The 19,369-nt window shown below is 37.3% G+C and overlaps 1 protein-coding gene across 4 annotated transcripts in view; it reads right to left on the bottom strand.

The window, feature by feature from the left end:
• The window catches only part of ERLEC1 (endoplasmic reticulum lectin 1), a 39,897-nt gene that overhangs the window by 12,426 nt on the left and 8,102 nt on the right, over positions 1-19,369 (bottom strand). For 2 of the 4 annotated variants that reach the window (XM_063788841.1, NM_001246502.2), the window contains exons 3-11: positions 18,484-18,564; positions 16,908-16,985; positions 16,705-16,768; positions 15,417-15,451; positions 12,878-13,101; positions 12,656-12,785; positions 6,033-6,194; positions 5,220-5,279; positions 1,413-1,537 (exon numbers count right to left, since the gene is read on the bottom strand). In XM_063788841.1, the coding sequence (XP_063644911.1) occupies positions 1,413-1,537; positions 5,220-5,279; positions 6,033-6,194; positions 12,656-12,785; positions 12,878-13,101; positions 15,417-15,451; positions 16,705-16,768; positions 16,908-16,985; positions 18,484-18,564 (959 nt within the window). The remainder of the gene's footprint in view (positions 1-1,412; positions 1,538-5,219; positions 5,280-6,032; positions 6,195-12,655; positions 12,786-12,877; positions 13,102-15,416; positions 15,452-16,704; positions 16,769-16,907; positions 16,986-18,483; positions 18,565-19,369) is intronic. The other 2 variants (XM_063788842.1, XM_009442344.3) reach the window with 1 other exon arrangement.

The following is a 19,369-nucleotide window of genomic DNA, read 5'->3' on the forward strand; positions in this document are numbered from 1 at the left end:
GGTAGGGTGAGAAGATGGTTAGAGGGATCAGTTTTGCATTAGTTAAAAAAAAACCTGAGTATAAAATATTCTTTAAAAAAATATTTTTAGGGTTATCTCACAGAGGCATTCTCTTGGATTCTATAAAGAGAATATAAGACAGAGATACTTCATACTGGCTTAGTTAATAATAATTATTTTCAACTTGCATATTATTTATTTGTATACAAATAATTTTGGTTAGATTCCTTTAAAAAATTGTTTTAAAGTTATCAATTTCCCTAGCCCACTATATTGCTTTGTAAAACAGTTCTTTGCTTCCGTCCTCCATCAAGCTAATCCCATTAAAATACTGTTCGTTAGGCATTGTAGTATAGAAGACAAAGCCTAGGCCAAACTGTCAATCTCAAATGAGCAGGATCCAAAGAAAAGCTTCATTTTACCAGTCTAACACTCATTCTTCAACATATATTGTACATGATACCACAAACTGTTTTCACATAAAACATATACCTACAAGGATAAGAAAAATCAATTTGTTTAGTACAATAATTAAATGTCTGTGGGAGGGGGGAAGATAGCTTTAGGAGATATACCTAATGCTAAATGACGAGTCAATGGGTGCAGCACACCAGCATGGCACATGTATACATATGTAACTAACCTGCACATTGTGCACATGTACCCTAAAACTTAAAGTATTTAAAAAAAAAAAGTCTATGTTTTAATTTTGCTGACTTTGACTTTGATCAGCCCGAAAAGTCAGTACCCTCTGAAAACAATCCAAATCATCTGTTTTAGGAAGGAAAAGGTAATACCCAAGAAGGAACAAGAAAGAATAATTGAAAACATACTGACTTAAGAGTCTGCAAGAAAAGCTAATGCGTAGTTATTCTTGGGAAATGAGATTAACTTACTGGTGTTTTGACAAGGTATACTCATATATCCTAAAAGAGATGTGAGGTAGTTTTTAAAAAACAGCCTCAGTTCTGACAGAATTGAGCCAGTTACTAACACCACTGCCACTCTCATTAATGTTATCACCCCCACTGTTAAGGGCGGCAGCCCAGGTTTATTGCATGCTATTGCCAGGCATTCTCCTTTACATAAATTACCTCTTAAATGACACAATAATCATATGAGGCAAATACCATTAGACAACAAAAGTGAGAGATAAAAAAGATGATGTAATTTCTCCAAGGTAGGAAGTGATGAGCCAGCATTTGAATCCAGGTAGTCTGACTCCAGGGACTGTGCTCTGAACTACTACACTGTGTTGCTTCCTTAAGAAAAGAAAACTAACCTAAAAGATATCCCTTGAAAAAAACTAGACAGGGATTTTACTTAAATGTTTGAATTTTTATGTTTTTCAGTATTTTGAGTTTTAGAAATTCTAGTAATTAGCTCCAAAGGCAAGTAAAGTGAATCTTTACCTGACTGTCTGGGTACCATCGTCTTGAAGATGATAAGCTCTAGCAGTATTCTTCTTAGCCCATTCAATATGCTCTTCTTGGTTCCATGTCCCGACAACCACAGAGGTTTTCCCACTATCCTTGTCCTAATACGGGAAAAAATATTTGTGATAATGCGTGCTTGATATCATCAAGTAGATATTTATGCTGATGACCTGACCTTCTTGTAAGCTAGTCTTTATCTGCACAGTGGATATCTATATTTAGGTGTAATGATGTCAGTCAAATTCAATGAGTGGAAATTTAAGCACATTATCTTCTTTATTCCTTGTTTCTCTGAATAACATAACTAATTTTTAGTAAGGCTAGCTCTAAATGTAGTTATTTTCGGCTCTTCTATCTCTTTTTCTCTTCTACAGATAAGTCCCATCAGTTCTTTCCTGGAGATTTTTCAGCTTTAGACTCTTCCTCTACTTTTTCACTGCCAGCAACTCACCCCACAACCAAGAGTTTAATCTCTCATAACTAGATAATACTATCACATACTACTGCAATTCTTAATTACATCTTTGGCCTCTATCTCTTCCACTGCAGCCTGACTTCATCCTACGCAATGTTATACTGATCTTTACACTATTCATTTGGTACCATACTTATTTCTCTATTGGAACTGTCTGTCCAGAAACCCCTTTTCCCATTCTGCTTTTATTATTTTTTAAACACTAACTATATACTGTCTTATATGTGGAAAGCCTTCTTTCTTTCTTCTTCCTTATCCTTCCTACCTCCTTGCATTCCTTTCATTTCTTTCTTCATAGTGTATGCCAGACAACCATGCTGGGCACTAATAGATATCTGGTTAGTAGAATTAAAAACCCCTGGCTGGGCGCAGAGGCTCACACTTGTAATCCCACCATTTTGGGAGGCTGAGGTGGGCGAAATCACCTGAGGTCGGGAGTTCGAGACCGGCCTGACCAACATGGAGAAACTACTCTACTAAAAATACAAAATTAGCCGGGCGTGCTGGCGCATGCCTGTAACCCCAGCTACTTGGGAGGCTGAGGCAGGAGAATCACTTGAACCAGGGAGGCAGAGGTTGCAGTGAGCCAAGATTGCGCCATTGCACTCCAGCCTGAGCAATAAGAGGAAAACTCTGTCTCAAACAAAACAAAACAAAACAAAACAAAAAAAACCCCTATGGTGGCAAAGGAAACAAGCAGGGCCAATGCCCAGTGGAGCTTAGTGCCTAATGTAAGAGATAGCTAATAACATTTGTTTTTAGCAACTAGATTAAGTTCCTGGATAGGCAGAAATTAGAGCAGCAAAGTGAAGTGTTTTAAGAGGTTGGATATGGAGCCAGACTGCCTCGGTTGGAATTCCAGTTTCCCCAGTTACTACCTATTTGACTTTAGGCAAGTTATTGAACTTTGTTTCTGTTTCCTTATCTTGGAATAACAATAACCACTTCTTAAGGTTGTTATGAATATTAAAAGAATTAATACGTGTAAAGTACATAGTGCCTAGCATACAGTAAGCACCCTTTTTGCTAGTTACTATTATTTTTAGTATCTCTCTAAACACCTAACAGAGTTCCCTAGAAAGTTCCAGGTTATGCAACCTTGGCTAAAATAAGTTTGGTAAAACCTAGTGTTGGCAAGTGTATAGGAATGTAGCCACTGTTTATGGGAGTGTAAACTGGTCTAACTCTGGAAGGCAATTTTCCAGTATGCAGATACTTTGACCAAGGAAGTATGTTGATAGAAATGTCCCTTATGAATATACTTACAAAAGTATACCAACAGAACTATTTAAAAATGTTCACTAAAACATATCACAGCAAAAACTGGAAACAACTTAAAGGTCCATTAGCAGAGGTCTGGTCTGGTTAAATACACTGTGGTACAGACATAATCCTCTGTATCTGCTGAAAAGAATGAAATCCATTGTTGCTGACATGGAGCAATCTCCAAGATACTAAGCGAAAAGAACAAGTGGCAGAGCAGTGCATGATACCTTCCCTATAAATAAAAAAGTTATACCAACATCTATATATATGCATTTTTTTTCTTGTGGCAGGCTATGAAAATGTTAACAGTAGTTAAACTTTTTTGAGAAGTGGTATGATGGCAGAGGAGACAGATACTTCTCATTTAAAATTTCTGGCATACATTTCTTTAATTAAGAAACTCATCAGGTATTATAAGGGTTGTAGTTCAATGGTACTTTATCCTTTTTCTGTATTGTTATTAAAAAAACAAACATCTGCAAAGTAGCAGGAATAAATGGAAAGAATACTTAAATGAAACCTCTCAGGTTTAAGTGAAAAACAAAACAAAACAAAACAAAAAAACCGAACACATCCTAGTCTATGGATGCCTCATTCATTTTGGAAGATTTAAATGTGGAAGGTGAATTGACAATCTGTCCCAGTATGATCTATCTTGGAATTTGAGATCAGTTCAAAACATTATGAGTGGGCAAATATACACTTTTCTATTTTGGGTATTATTTTCTTTTTTAGATAATGAAAACGGCCTTTTAAAGCAGCTAGGTCCATATTCATTAATTAAAGCTTGTCTTCAATACCTAGCAGCTTACTTTACTAAACAAAGTATAAGTAGGACAAATAACAGAATTGGAACTTGAACCTCAGAATTTAAGCAGGCTGGCTCAAGTATGGGAGAATACAGTGAGTTATAAAATTATAAATAAAAGAACTCAAAAAGTATAATCTTAAAACTTATTTTAAACTTAGATGATATGGTATTTTCTTTTTTTAAAATTTTTAAAATTTTTTGTAGAGATGGGGTTTTGCTATGTTGCCCAGGCTGCTCTTGAACTCCCGGCCTCAAGTGATCCTCCTGCCTTGGCCCCCCAAAGTGTTTGGATTACAGGCATGAGCCACTATGCCTGGCCCAGGGTGTCTTATTCTTTTGGCTGAGAAACTTGCTGTATTTACCCAATTTTTGTAACCCTAGCGATAATGTATGATCTTATCATTTATTTTCGTTCTTTTTTTGTTTGTTTGGTTTTTTGAGGAGTCTCGCTTTTTTGACAGAGTCTCGCTCTGTTGCTCAAGCTGGAATGCAGTGGCGTGATCTCGGCTCACTGCAACCTCTGCCTCCCAGGTTCCAGTGATTCTCCTGCCTCAGCCTCCTGAGTAGATGGAATTACAGGCATGCACCTGGCTAATTTTTGTATTTTTAGTAGTAGAGACGGGTTTTCACCATGTTGGCCAGGCTGGTCTCGAACTCCTGACCTCAGGTGATCCGCCCACCTTGGCCTCCCAAAGTGCTGGGAATACAGGCGTGAGCCACTGTGCCCGGCCTAATTTTCTTAATTATTTTTTGAGATGGAGTCTCACTCTGTCACCCTGGCTGGAGTGCTGTGTTGTGATCTTGGCTCACTGCAACCTCCTCCGCCTCCCGAGCTCAAATGATCCTGCCACCTTAGCCTCCTGAGTAGCTAGGATTACAGGCATGCGGCACCACTTCCGGCTAATTCATTTTCTTAATTTAAGGATAAGTTGTAAGAATGATTAATTTCTTGATCAAAGCAAAAGAGGTATAGCCACAATAGCTCATTATTCTACTAGGCTCATAGTAATAGAAGCATATGAGTAATTAATAAGCAATATCAGTTTAAGGTTACCGATTTGGTTAACGCCAAGTGTTCCATTTTCCAAAATTTGGAGATACTTTGATTATACTAATCATATTAAAATCATCTCATAATTAAAAGTTATACCATTCCCCCTTTTTTTCTACAACAGATTCTTAAACTTTAAACCATCTAGTGGTAGAATGATATATAAATGCTATTTTATACCTCATGGTATTGATGTACATGTTTGCCATAGCAGAATTCATATTTCCACCAACCGACACCCTAAAAAAAAAGAAAACATATTAGATCAAGTTAAGAACTGGGCCTTTCTCAATAATGCCACATGATAGTAATGGAAATACATGTTATTTTTAAAACCTGTAAAAGCAATAGTATGGTTGAATATTAAAAGAAAAGATTACTGAGAAATTAAAGACAAATACAGAGAATATGCACTGTCTTGGTAAAATTTTAAATACAATAAAACAAAAATTCCACTAGTAACTGTATTTCCCATTAGTACTAAGAGTCAGGGTCAAAATTTTTAACTTTGTAAAGGGAGATGTTGGCCAGGTGCGGTGGCTCACGCCTGTAATCCCAGCACTTTGGGAGGCTGAGGCAGGATGATTGCTTGAGCCCAGGAGTTTGAGATCAGCCTGGGTAACACAGTGAGACCCTGTCTCTAACTTTTTTTTTAAAGGGAGATGTTAATTCCAGTTTGAAATGTGATTGCTACATAACCAAAATGTCGGATATACAATCACATGCCCATTCTAGCAATCAACCAGAATCACATATGATTGCCAGACAAAAGGTCAAATTTTTACCTTGTGAAATAAGCAGAACATAAAAGCTATGGATTAGATTACAGAAACGTGGGGGTATGAGACTGCAAAAAGAAAATGTTCTTTGGAGATGAAAGGATCCTGTCATTTCTCTAGAGAAAAATTCTTTTCAGTACTGCTGATGCCCACTGACCATACCTGGCAGGTAAAGTTGTAAAATAAATATTTAAACTGAAGATTTACTTCTCACCCCATGAAAGCAGTAAGAACCACTAAGAAACTCTTTTATGAGTTGGTCATCTGTCAATTTGGATATGTGGGTTGTCCCAACAGTGAGCACTGGCTGAGAGCCAATAGCAATCGACTTGTGGATCGCTGGAAATCTCTCTTCTTTAGTTGATTGCAAATCTTCCTAAAATTAAACACACACGTTTAAGGGTTTCCATGCCACACTTAATTTTTTTTGTCAGTTATGGCTTAAGTTATTATTTTTAAACTGCAGAAAATTTGAAAAATAAATTGTCCACTTGCTTTTAATATACTTTAAGATAATGGACTTTGCAACACTTAGCATAGAGAAAGCTCTAGACAAATGTTAGTTCCATCTATCAGTTACGACCATCCTAAACATGAAGGGTTAATTTCCATTTCATATACTTTGTCTCATTATTCTTTTTTTTTTTTTTGAGATGGAGTCTTGCTCTGTCGCCCAGGCTGGAGTGCACTGGTGCGGTCTCAGCTCACTGCAACCTCCGCTTCCTGGGTTAAAGCAATTCTCCTGCCTCAGCCTCCAAAGTAGCTAGGATTATAGGAGCCTGCCGCCACGCCTGGCATTTTTTTGTTGTTGTTGTTGTTGTTTTTTTTTCAGTACAGACGGGGTTTCACCATGTTGGCCAGGCTGGTCTCATACTGACCTCAAGTAATCTACCCACCTCGGACTCCCAAAGTGCTGGGATTACAGGCATAAGCCACCGTGCCCAACCTTGTCTCATTATTCTTAATAAGTACTTTGCTACTTGCTAAGCTCTGTGTCCCTACATTTGGTTTTGCAAAATGTGGTCACTAAGGGTAAAGAAAGAATAACAAACAGGGTAAAGAGAGCTGGGTTCAAATAAATATGAATATTAGTTACAATTATTAAAATGTAACAGGAGCATGCCTGTAATCCCAGCTACTCAGGAGGTTGAGGCATGATAATCTCTTGAACCTGGGAGGTGGAGGTTGCAGTGAGCTGAGATCACGCCACTACACTCCAGCTTGGGTGACAGAGTGAGACTCTGTCTCAAAGAAAAAAAAAGGCAGTAAGGGCACAGAGGACAGTAGACTCACAGAGGAAGAGGTGGCTCAAATAGGCTTTGACCAAGAACTGAAATATGAAGACTTCACAAAGAGAAAAACTCTTAATCAATTCTTGACACATGAATAATAATTTGTGATTTATGTGTTTATCTGTGTGTTCTGTGACTATGTGTGTATATATGCATATAGACTTGAGGAAGAGGTAAAACCAAAGATGTGGGGGTATGATATTCAAATCTAAAGAGAGAAGCAGGTGCTATATGGTAGAAAACTAAATGCTGAGAGATTTGGACATCATTTTATAGGATTTAGGCAAAGATGTGCTGTGATGATATTTTTAAGTATTACTTCAGCAGTGGCAAGGAAGAAGGAATAGCAGGGACAAATCTAGAGGAAGAGAGTCAAGTTAGGAGTTACAGTAACCCAGGTGAGAGATGAAGAGAATCTAAAGTAAGGGAGTGACAGGGTTGGATGTAGAGAAAAGGGTAATTATTATTAAAGAGGTTAAAAAATTAGGATCTGGTGGTTAAATGGGTATTGACTGGCAAAGAAATGAATCTAGACCAGAATTTAAAAAGTGACTGCACCGATTATAAATGAATGAATGATTTATAAAAATTAGACAGTATATGGGTTTCCAATAAATATATGGTGGATACTATGCCCCCTTTTTCACTTGCTGTAGTTACCGTTAACCAGCTATGGTTCTTTTGCTTCTATTTCAGCTTGTATGAGTCACTGGATGGTTACTCCAGAAAGCAATGACCTTATTCTCTCTTCCTCCCAATATTAGGAAGAACAAGGACTGTCAAGATGCTGTCTTATTTTTTGAAAAGTCTCTGAACTTTATTGTATACCTTTTTCCACACACAGAGCCTACTATATTTTGGCATTATTTTAGGTGCTGAGTATTAAAAATGAGGCAAATATAGCCATTACTTCAAAGGAGTGAAGGTCTAATAGACTAAACTAATAACCTGGGAATACATGAGACCTCTATTAAGGTTAATGAAGAAAAACAATAATGCTGGATAGTGAAACTTGCAGCTGAGATAAGGGGAAGAGGTGGCAAGAATAGAAGCATGACCCTTTATTACTACTTCTTCTGGACAGAACATCCATTTTCATTTTTAAGGAAAATTATTCTAATAAAAATAGGATGGTAGTTTATATAGTAGAGTAGAAAATTCATTACATGGACTCCTAATAGTCCAGTAATCTCTAAATTAACATAACAGGCAGAACATCAAACCAAAACTCTGATAGCCAGATTTATATTTTTGTTTATAGAAGAAAAAAAGTGTTTATCTGTATGGGAAAGGCTGACCCACACTAAAGAGGCAAACCATATGCTAAATGTACATTTTCAAAAGAAAAGTTATGTTTAACAGATTTATGAAAAAGTGATTCTGAAATAAAGATTATCACTACTCATCCTACAGTATCACCTAAGATTTTCATATGGCACATGTACCCTAAAGATACTAAGTATCAACATCATTGATCATCAGAGAAAAGCAAATCAAAACTACAATGAGATATCATCTGACCCCAGTTAAAACGGCTTTTATCCAAAAGACAGGCAGTAAGAAATGCTGGCAAGGATGTGCGGAAAGGTAACCCTTGTACACTGTTGGTGGGAATATAAATTAGTACAAACACTACACAGAACAGTCTGGAGCTTTCTCAAAAAACTAGAAATAGAATTATTATAAGATCCAGCAATCCCACTGCTGGGTCTATACCCAAAAGAAAGGAAATCAGTATATTGAAGAGATATCTGCACTTCCATGTTTGTTGCAGCACTGTTCACAACAGCCAACATTTGGAAACAACCTAAGTGTCCATCAACAGATGAATGGTTAAAGAAAATGTAGGGTCATCCAGCTGCAGTGGTTCACACCTGTAATCCTAGCACTTTGGGAGGCCAAGGCAGGAGGAATGCTTGAGCTCAGGAGTTCGAAACCAGCCTGGGCAACATAGCAAGACCCTTTCTCTACTAAAAAAAATTAATTAAAAAAAGGGTACATATACACAATGGAGTACTATTCAGCAATAAATAAGAATAAGATCCTGTAGCTGGGTGCGGTGGCTCATGTCTGTAATCCCAGTACTTTGGGAGGCTGAGGTGGGTGGATCATCTGAGGTCAGGAGTTCGAAACCAGCTTGCCCAACATGGTGAAACCCCATCTCTACTAAAAATACAAAAATTAGCCGGGCATGGTGGTGGGTGCCTGTAATCCCAGCTACTCAGGAGGCTGAGGCAGGAGAATCACTTGAAACCAGGAGTTGGAGGAGAATCACTTGAAACCAGGAGTTGGAGGTTGGAGTGAGCAGAGATTGCACCACTGCACTCCAGCCTGGGCAACAGAGTGAGACTCCACCTCAAAAAAAAAAAAAAAAAAAAAAAAAAAAGAGATCCTGTCATTTGCAACAACGTGGATGGAATTGGAGATCATTATGTTAAGTGAAATAAGCCATGCACGGAAAAACCAACATCCCATGCTCTCACTTATTTACGGGATCTAAAAATCAAAACAATTGAATGCACGGAGATAGAGAGTAGAAGGATGGTTACTATAGGCTGGGAAGGGTAGTGGGAGGTTGTGAAGGAGGTGGGGATGGTTAATGGGTACAAAAAAAACCTCTTAGAATGAATAAGACCTACTACTTGATAGAACAACAGGGTATTATTATTTAGTATTATTTAGTCAATAATACTAAAAGAGTATCATTGCATTGTTTGTAACACAAAGGACAAATGCTTGAGGGGATGGCTACCTCATTCTCCAAGATGTGATTATTATGCACTGCATATCTGTATCAAAATATCTCACGTACCCGGCCACACGTGGTGGCTCATGCCTGTAATCCCAGCACTGTGGAAGGCCGAGGTAAGCAGATCACTTGAGGCCAGGAGTTCGAGACCCGCCTGGGCAACATGGCAAAACCCCGTCTCTACTAAAAAAATATAAGAATTAGCTGGGCATGGTGACATGTGCCTATAGTCCCAGCTACTCCGGAGGCCAAGGCACAAGAACCACTTGAACGCAGGAGATGGAGGTTGCAGTGAGCCAAGATTGCGCCACAGTGAGCCAAGATTGCACCACAGCACTCCAACTTAGGGGAAAGAGTGAAACTCTGTCTCAAAAACAACAACAACAACAAAAGAGTGTATGTAAAATATCTCATGTACTCCATAAATATATACACCTGCTATGTACCCACAAAAATTAGAAATTAAAAAAAAATGCTGAGTATTTTAATTTTTTTATTTTCATTTTTTGTTGAGGTGGAGTCTCGCTTTGTCGCCCAGGCTGGAGTGCAGTGGTGCAATCTCGGCTAACTGCAAGCTCCGCTGCCCAGGTTCGAGCCATTCTTGTTCCTCATCCTCCCGAGTAGCTGGGACTGCAGGTGTGTATCACCGTGCCTGGCTAATTTTTTTGTATTTTTAGTAGAGATGGGGTTTTGCCAGGGCCAGGCTGGTCTTGAACTCCTGACCTCAAGTGATCTGACTGCCTGGGCCTCCCAAAGTGCTGGGATTATAGGCGTGGGCCATGTGCCTGGCCTATGCTAAATATTTTTAAAGCATTATCATCTGCAGCTTTAAAAAATTCAATTTTTCTCGACTGGCAGATTAAACCTATTATTTAATTAATTAATTTTGAGATAGGGTCTCACTCTTTTTACCCAGGTTGAGTGCAACCTTGAATTCCTGGGCTCAAGTGATCCTCCCACTTCAGCCTGCTGTGTAGCTGGGACTACAGCTATATGCTATCACGACTTTTATATCACTGGCTGAATTTTTTTTTTTTTTTTTTTGTAGAGACAGGGTTTTAGTTGTCTAGTCTGGTCTTGAACTCCTGGCTTCAAGCAATCCTCCTGCCTCGGCCTCCCAAAGTGTTGGGATTATAGGCATGAGCCACCATGCCCAGACTAAACACATTATTTAAAGAGAAGTAAACTGGCATTTTTTCCTTGAAGAGTAACGAAAGCTGGGATTTATGAAGCATTTTGATTGAGCTAACTTTTAAGTATGTGCCAGTATACTTTACTATCAAAACGAAGACCAGAAGAGAATTCTAGCCCAAATCTTTTAATATAGCATTTCAAATTAAACTGTGGAATTAATCACCTTTTCCTCCTATCAGAATGACAGTGTTGGTCACAACATGCACAAAGAGTCCAGTAATATTTTTGCAGAAGTACTCAAGAGGAAGCAAAGAAACAAGCCTTGCAGCCAAGTATGTTTCTTCTGCCTTCTGGTTTAATGAAACATCCATAGGTAAAACAATCAGTCTTAGCCATGTAAGTGCTATGATGGAGGTCTGAATGAAATACAAGACCACAGAAGAGGAAGCAGTTATCTCTTCCCGGGTTAATCCACTGGAAGTTTTGGCTCATTTCCAAAGGAAGTAACATTGGAATCACATCTTCAAGCATAAGTAGAAGTTCATGAGCAGAAGGGGTGGGAGGGGACAACGCAAGAGAAGAAGAAAACAGTATACTGAAGGTCAAGTAGGGCTGGGTGAGGTGGTGCACGCTTGTAATCCCAGCACTTTGAAAGGCTGAGGCAGGAGAATTGCTTGAACTAGGGAGGCGGAGACTGCAGTAAGCCGAGATCATGCCACTGCACTCCAGCCTGGGTGACAGGGCGAAACTCCGCGGTACTTTTAAGAAACTCTAAGTTGTTCAAAACAGCTGGAATAAAGGGAATGGTGATGAAAGATGAGGCTGAAATCAGACCACAAAGGGGTTTGTATTACACGAGTGATGATTCTATCCTGAGATGTAGTATGTGTTAACTACCAAGAGATTAAACACATAATCGAAGGGTGATTTCAGAAAGAGCATTTTATCAGCTGTGTGGGAAGAATTAGAAAGGGGATGTGTTAAGAGACCAGTTTCTGGTTCCAGGAAATAATGAAGTCCTGAACTAATGACAGGATGGATTTGAAAAGCCTTTAGAAGATAACATTGATACCTTTTAGTGAATGATTAGAGTTAGAGATAAATGAAGAGATACAGGTAAGAAAAAAGACTTAGGTTTCTAATTGGTCAATTGGGTAGAACACAGGAGAAGGCAAGAAAAGGGTCAGCATGAAAGAGAAAAAAATGATGAGTGTGAGATTATTAAAAACATATATATGGCTATGCCCAGTAGGCAGATGAAAATGGAAGACAATATATTAAAATGGGGAGGCAGTGTAGAGAAGTGGTTAAAAGGGCAGCAATGAGCTGAAGAATTAATAATGTATCAGGAGACAGAGAGAGGGTTTTAGTCTATTTTTCAAGAGGGTTAGCTGGGACAAATACCTAAAAATTAAATTATAATGAGTAGGATGTCAAACTTTAAAATATTATGAAATTATGAATATGAGAATATTAAAATAGTTTGAGTAGTACTAGAATAAGGAAAAGGATTAAAATCAATGAAAAGAAATGAAATTCAAAAGGTTGGGCCAGCAAAATAAATTACTACCATTAAACTACAGAAATCATTAAAATATTGACATATGCTCTGAAATTTTAAAAATGAAGCACCAAAAAGCTATCATTAGACAATTCTCATACCTCTTTATTTCTCCTAAAAGGCACCCTTAGTATTTCTTCCTGCTGCTCCAGCTGCCTCAGGGTGAGGGGCTTAAATGGCGATCCTGGCAGTGATTGACAAAATATGTCATTCACAGGAGATGCTCTGAACCTATTCAGTAGGAACAAAGCATTAAAGCTATGCACAGAACACTTTAAAGCATGTGTGCATTTTATGTTTAAAATATTAAATGCACATCCTACCTATATTTAGGATGACTGCACAAGAGTGGTGTCAAAATGACAACTTCATATTCACAAGTTGTAACTTCAGCTACTGAAAGAATTTCATGCTTAGATTCAGGATGACATATGTACATCACAGTACTTGATCTGGGCCGGTTCTGTTTCAAACTACAAGGTGTACCATTTCCCATTCCCACAGGATAGTATGGTGTCATCTGACCTTCGATATTTTTAGTGGGAATCTTAAAAAAAAAGAGTATAAGACAGACTTTTCATTAGACATGGAGATGGGACTGGGAGTGGGAGAGGAACTTATTATTCTGAAAGGAAGAAAACTACATTTTACTAATTAACTGAAAGGTAACACTTCTATATTTTAAGTTCTCCCTCTAATATTATTTTGATTCGTAAGTTTTTATTTGAGCAAATATGTATTTTCAGAGCTACTTTAATACAGCGAAAAGATTATTTAGTGCCAAAATTAACATGTTAAGTAAATGTACATTTATATAAAGGGCTATAAAATAATGATTAATATGAATTATTCTCAACAGTTCTAAAGAAAGAGACTAAGATAAGATATAGAAACTTACTATACTGGGCTGCTCAGAGCTTTCTTCTCTAAACTCTCGGTAAATGGCTATATTAGAGTTTAGATTTGATAGGTCTGAAGGCTGATTTGCCAAAAAATAGGGTTGTATAGTAAAACACACTATTCTAAAACAGAAGTTTAAATACAGTACTGACTGGTTCATCAATCTACTTACTCTTCTTCCCTGTTTTTAATATTAACAGCAATACTATCCAGCATGTAAACTCCTATATAAATATACTCAAGGCCAACAAAAGACAAATTAAAAATTTTTCATGGAATGAAGGAATAAAGGATAGAACCTGAGAAGACAAGGATCACTAAGAAGTTAGCTCCTATACTTTTCTCTACATAAACACAAGAAAAATCCACTCTAAGAACTTTAAAAAGGCACTGTTAATAATATCTCTAAACAAGCTCTTTGGAGGCAGGGATCTCATCTTCTATCACTTTAGTACCCTATCAGCACTATGTCCGAAACCAGCAATAAATAAATGTTTTCAGGAAAAAATGTTTTCAGATTTCCTTATATGTATGTGATTTTTAAGCTAGTGCCTGAAATTAGAAAATCCTGGGTTCAAATCCAAGCTTTAAATTTACTAGATTTATGGCTTTGAATAAATTTCAGTTTTTATCATTTGTAAAAGTAGAATAATAATATACAGTCATGCACTGCATAATGATGTTTTGGTCAACAATAGACCTTATATAAGACAATGGCCCCATAAGATTGTAATGGAGCATATATCAGAAATCTGATATATCGTATTTGATATTGGCATTGCGGTAGCAGAAATGACTGATATTCAGTAATGGTACTGCGAACTTGGTTTTCTATGGGGAAAAAATATAAACAAAAATACACATACCATGTAGGTTTGTGTAAGTGCACTCTATTATGTTTGCACAATGATAAAATCACCTAACCACATAATTCTCATAATGCACCTCCACTGCTAAGCGATTCATGACTGTATATTAAAAGGTTTTTGGGAGAATTAAACATTAGCTTTTGTTACATGTCCAGCAGTGTCTGGCTTATAAACTGGGGCTCAAAAAATAGTTTTCTTCCCTTACCATTTTCTTCCTCTTCCTTTATCATTTTACACTTTGAATTCCATCTTTTGCTGTCTTCCAGAGTCACAGTAAATAACTATTTTAATCTCAAAGGTAGTCTATAAAATTAAAATCTTTTAAAATAGCAATGCTATGTGTGTCTCTGCTTAGCTTATCAAGTCTCTCCAAAGTTACCCTTTAAAGTTATAGGCATCACTTTTAAGTAATTTTCAAAGCCTTTGCCATTTTACTTTACTTCTAAAAAAAGTATCAGTATGATATTAAGCCATTTATGGAAATATCCTCTATTAATAAGTTATTTTAAAAAACTCTATAAAAATTTTTGGGATTTAAAAATTGTGATTAGATTTCCTGAGGAATTATTCTTTTTAAACGTCCCTATGTTACAGAAATCATTTATCCATTCTTTCTATTAACATTTATGAAGTGCCTATAATATGTCTGACACTCTGCTTTGTACTGTGGGGTAAAGAGATAAAAGACTGTCCCTGCTTTTAACATGCTTGCAGTTTGGTAGCTTGTTATTTACATTATAGTTTACCTGTTTTGCCTACAGGAAATGGGGACCAAAACTCTTAATAGTTTCCAGTGTTATATAGAGGGAACCACTGCTAAGCACGTAAGTGATAATGCTATTACAGAATCTTCCCCAGATACATCAGTGATAGATTTATTTTTGTATAATCTTAAGAGTAAATAGAAAGACCACAGTGTAACTTTTCTCGGAAAAAAGGAATATACTGCAAAGATTCTTTGACCCAGTCCTTCGAGGTATTTGATAGATGAAGAATAAGAACATAAAGATATATTCTGTCACTTGGGTTACATAAATTCATACCTCACTAACAGTAAGTGTTAAGAGGAAAAAAATCAACATCTGTCACTTGCCTCATTTGATTTTTCCTTTTCTTCTGCTTCTCGTTCTGTGGAATAATAAGGTAAGTGTAAAGAATGAGCAGTGACATATGTGGTACAAACGAGTAAGTTTTCAACCACCTTTGTAACCTTAAACTTCTTTCTAAAGAAGGTCCAAAACATATATGATTTTTATCTTACTACTTTAAAGCTAGTTTCCTTGAAATGGTTTTGTATGAAAGGAAGTCATATTTAATCTTTACCTAGGAAATACTCTATTTCAGGTAGAAAACTGGCCACAACAATTTTCTTTCGAGGTATTTTTATCTCAGTGAAAAATTTAATATTAAATTAACTGACCAATCTGAATATAGAATAAACACATTTCACAATTTGAGAGATATATTTATTTCTACATATAATAACTTTGCTTAAGCCAAGCAGAAGACTAACATTTATATGTAACACTAACATGCACCTGGCATTGTTTTCACTATTTTCTGCTTTGATAAACATGTTTTTTTTCTTACTTATTTTAGTAAAGCTTTTAGGCTGTGCATGGTGGCTCATCCTCATGCATACGATCCCAGTACTTTGGGAGGTTTGGGTAGGGGGATCGCCTGAGCCAGGAGTTTGAGACCAGCCTGGGCAACATGGCGAAATTCCATCTCTACAACAAATACGAAAATTAGTGGGCATGGTGGCATGTGCCTGTGGTCCCAGCTACTTGGGAGGCTGAGGCAGGAGGATCACTTGAGCCCAGGAGGTCAAGGCTGCAATGAGCTGTGTTCGTGCCACCGCACTCCGGCCTGGGTGACAAAGAGAGAATCTGTCTCAAAAAAAAAAAGGTGAAAACAAAGATTTCTTTGAAAGTTTTGTAAGGGACAGTTCAGAAACCCATTTCAGTATTTTATTTTATTTTGAGATGGAGTCTCACTCTGTTGCCCAGGCTGGAGTGCAGTGGCACCATCTCGGCTCACTGCAAGCTCCGCCTCCCGTGTTCATGCCATTCTCCTGCCTCAGCCTCCCAAGTAGCTGGGACTACAGGCGCCTGCCACCACGCCCGGCTAATTTTTTGTATTTTTAGTAGAGACGGGGTTTCACCGTGTTAGCCAGGATGGTCTCAATCTCCCGACCTCGTGATCCTCCTGCCTCGGCCTCCCAAAGTGCTGGGATTACACGCGGCAGCCACCGCGCCCAGCCTATTTCAGTATTTTAAAATTCACACAATGTCAAAAAAAAAATCTCGTAAATTCCATTTTGAACATATATTTTAAACCAAATTCCAGCATTACTGTCAAATCACTAGGTAGACACCAACCTTTTTCAAATAGAAGGTTCTTGGCCAACATATTCCCAAGGTAGTACTCGTGAATATTTATTTTCTACATTGAAAAGTAAAATAAAAATATACTAAGTATTTTGCAAAGACATTTTTAAGGATACAACTTTAAAACTATCAATCTCATTATTAAAGTTCTCATCTTATAATGTTTCATAATAATATTTTGAAGAAAAACACACCTGACCAGTTTCTTTCTCTTCATGGTACTGCCGAATGTGTTTTCCATGACATACTTCGTAAGTCCAATAAGACTCAATCTAAAAAAAAAGGATATATTTCAATACACAAAAGCCACATAACTCAGCTGAATTACTTTCTGATATTTGAAGCAGCTGAGACTTCCCCTAAGATTTCAGAGTAAGCTTTCATTAAATGACACTTATAATTATGCCTCAAAAAAATGTGAAATTTCTGAAGTCTATTCATTATTTTCACTAGCTCTATGTGAGAATTCTGTGAAGGAAATGGGTCTAGAATACACTTGGGGTCTGTAATAATTACCTGGCTTAGGGATAATTTTCCACATAGCTTAAAAAATAACAATTAGCATTTTAAATTAAAATTCTATTATATACTCGGCCCGGTGTACTGGCTTACGCCTGTAATCCCAGCACTTTGGGAGGCCAAGGTGGGCAGATCACTTGAGACCAGGAGTTCGAGACCAGCTTGGCCAACATGGCAAAACCCCATCTCTACTAAAAAATACAAAAAAATTAGCGGGATGTGGTAGCGCGTGCGTGTAATCCTAGCTACTTGGGAGGCTGAGGCAGAAGAAGCGCTTGAACCTGGCAGGCGGAGGTTGCAGTGAGCTGAGATCGTGCCACTGCACTCCAGCCTGGGTGACGGAGTGAAACTCTGTCTCAAAAAAAAAAAAAAAAAAAAAGAAGAAAACTTTATTTTGAACTGAAAAACATTCAAAACAGCTTGGTAAGTGATATGATTTGTTACTGGTATTATTGGGTATCTGCTGCATACACTAGACAGGAATTTAAATGAATAAGATATTATTAAGAAATAACTAGCTGGGCACAGTCGCTCACGCCTGTAATTCTAGCACTTTAAAAGGCTGAGGCGGGTGGATGGCTTGAGTTCAGGAGTTTGAGACTAGTCTGGGCAACACTGTGAAAAACCTCATTTTTATAAAAAATACAAAAATTAGCAGGGCATGGTGGTGCTCAGCTACTGGGGAGTCTGAGGTGGGAGAACAGCTTGAGCATGGGAGGTTGGGGCTGCAGTGAATCGTGATCATGCCACTATACTCCAGCCTGGGTGACAGAATGAGACCTTTTCTCAAAAAGAAAAAAGCAAAGAAAGAAAAAAAAAAGAAATAACTTATATTTATACCTAACTTAACATCTGATACAATAGGAACAGAGAACCAAATACTGTATGTTCTCATTTATATAAGTGGGAGCTAAAAAATGAGAACACATGGACACAAAGAGGGGAATAACAGACTTGGGGCCTTCTTGAAGGTAAAGAATGGGAGGAGGGAGAGGATTAAAAGAAAAAAAAAAAAAACCAACCCATCAGGTACTATATTCATTACCTAGGTGACTAAATAATCTGTACACCAAACCCCTGTGACATGCAGTTTACCTATATAACAATCCTGCACAGGTAACCCTAAACCTAAAATAATAGTTAAAAAAAAAAAACCTGATACAACATAATAAAGAAGAAACGGTATTTTCAAAGGTCTGTTGGCTGTTGGTAATCTATTTTCTAGTCATCAAGTAAACATAAAATACATACTCTGTAGGAACAACTGCTTTGTTTAAATAGTGGCTCCAAAAGCTCTCTTGGATTAGGGCCTTTATAATCCTTTTCTTCTTCCTAAGAAAGAATTGGAGTTTAATACTTACAGTTTTTCTAGAATTCACCCAACTTTGCTGTTTGGATATTAACTCATTACTCAAATCACAAATGCTTAGAAATAAAAGAGAAAAAAAGTCAAAATGTTTAACAAGACCCTATGGTATGCCATTGCTTTCAAATAACTGAAGTATAAAATATGGAGCCGTAAAATAATCTTCACAGAGTTCATGCTTTCTTAAAAAAAGGTTTTTTTAAAATGTATTTTTGCTTTTCACAAGGCAAGAATGGAGGGAAAAAAGGTTTTTAAGTATCAGTTTCCTGAACAATTCTTATAAACCTATTTCAGAATTTTTAAATGCTTGTACCCAAACAAATTCTTAGCTATGAAAGCCCTTAGAATAGTTGAATCTTATAGGATATATTGGAAAGTTTTAAGGCACTTTTCAGTTTTTTATGTATTTTTACATTTCAGATTTGAATGCCGTGTGCGTGTGTGTGTGTGTGTCTCAAGGAGACTTAAAATAGTGGTCTTAGATTTCAAATCTGAACAAAACCCAATAAAGCACTGAGTTGAATATTTCTATTTTCCAGATCATGAAAATATTACTGAATTGGCTTAATAAATTTATTGAGTGGAGGAAGTGAGTTTCAAATTTGTTCTAGGTTCCACAGCTAGCTATAGCCTATACCTCAGCCTCCTGGCTCCTAGGCCGGTATCCTTTCCCTTTTACCATGCTGCCTCTCCTGTTTCATCTTGAAAGAAGTCATTGCCTTGAAGGATGGATAGGAGGCAATTAGGGCATTTTAGGAGGAAGAAAAGGGC

This window comes from Pan troglodytes, chromosome 12 (genome assembly GCF_028858775.2).
Source record: "Pan troglodytes isolate AG18354 chromosome 12, NHGRI_mPanTro3-v2.0_pri, whole genome shotgun sequence".
NCBI classification, from domain to species: domain Eukaryota; kingdom Metazoa; phylum Chordata; class Mammalia; order Primates; family Hominidae; genus Pan; species Pan troglodytes.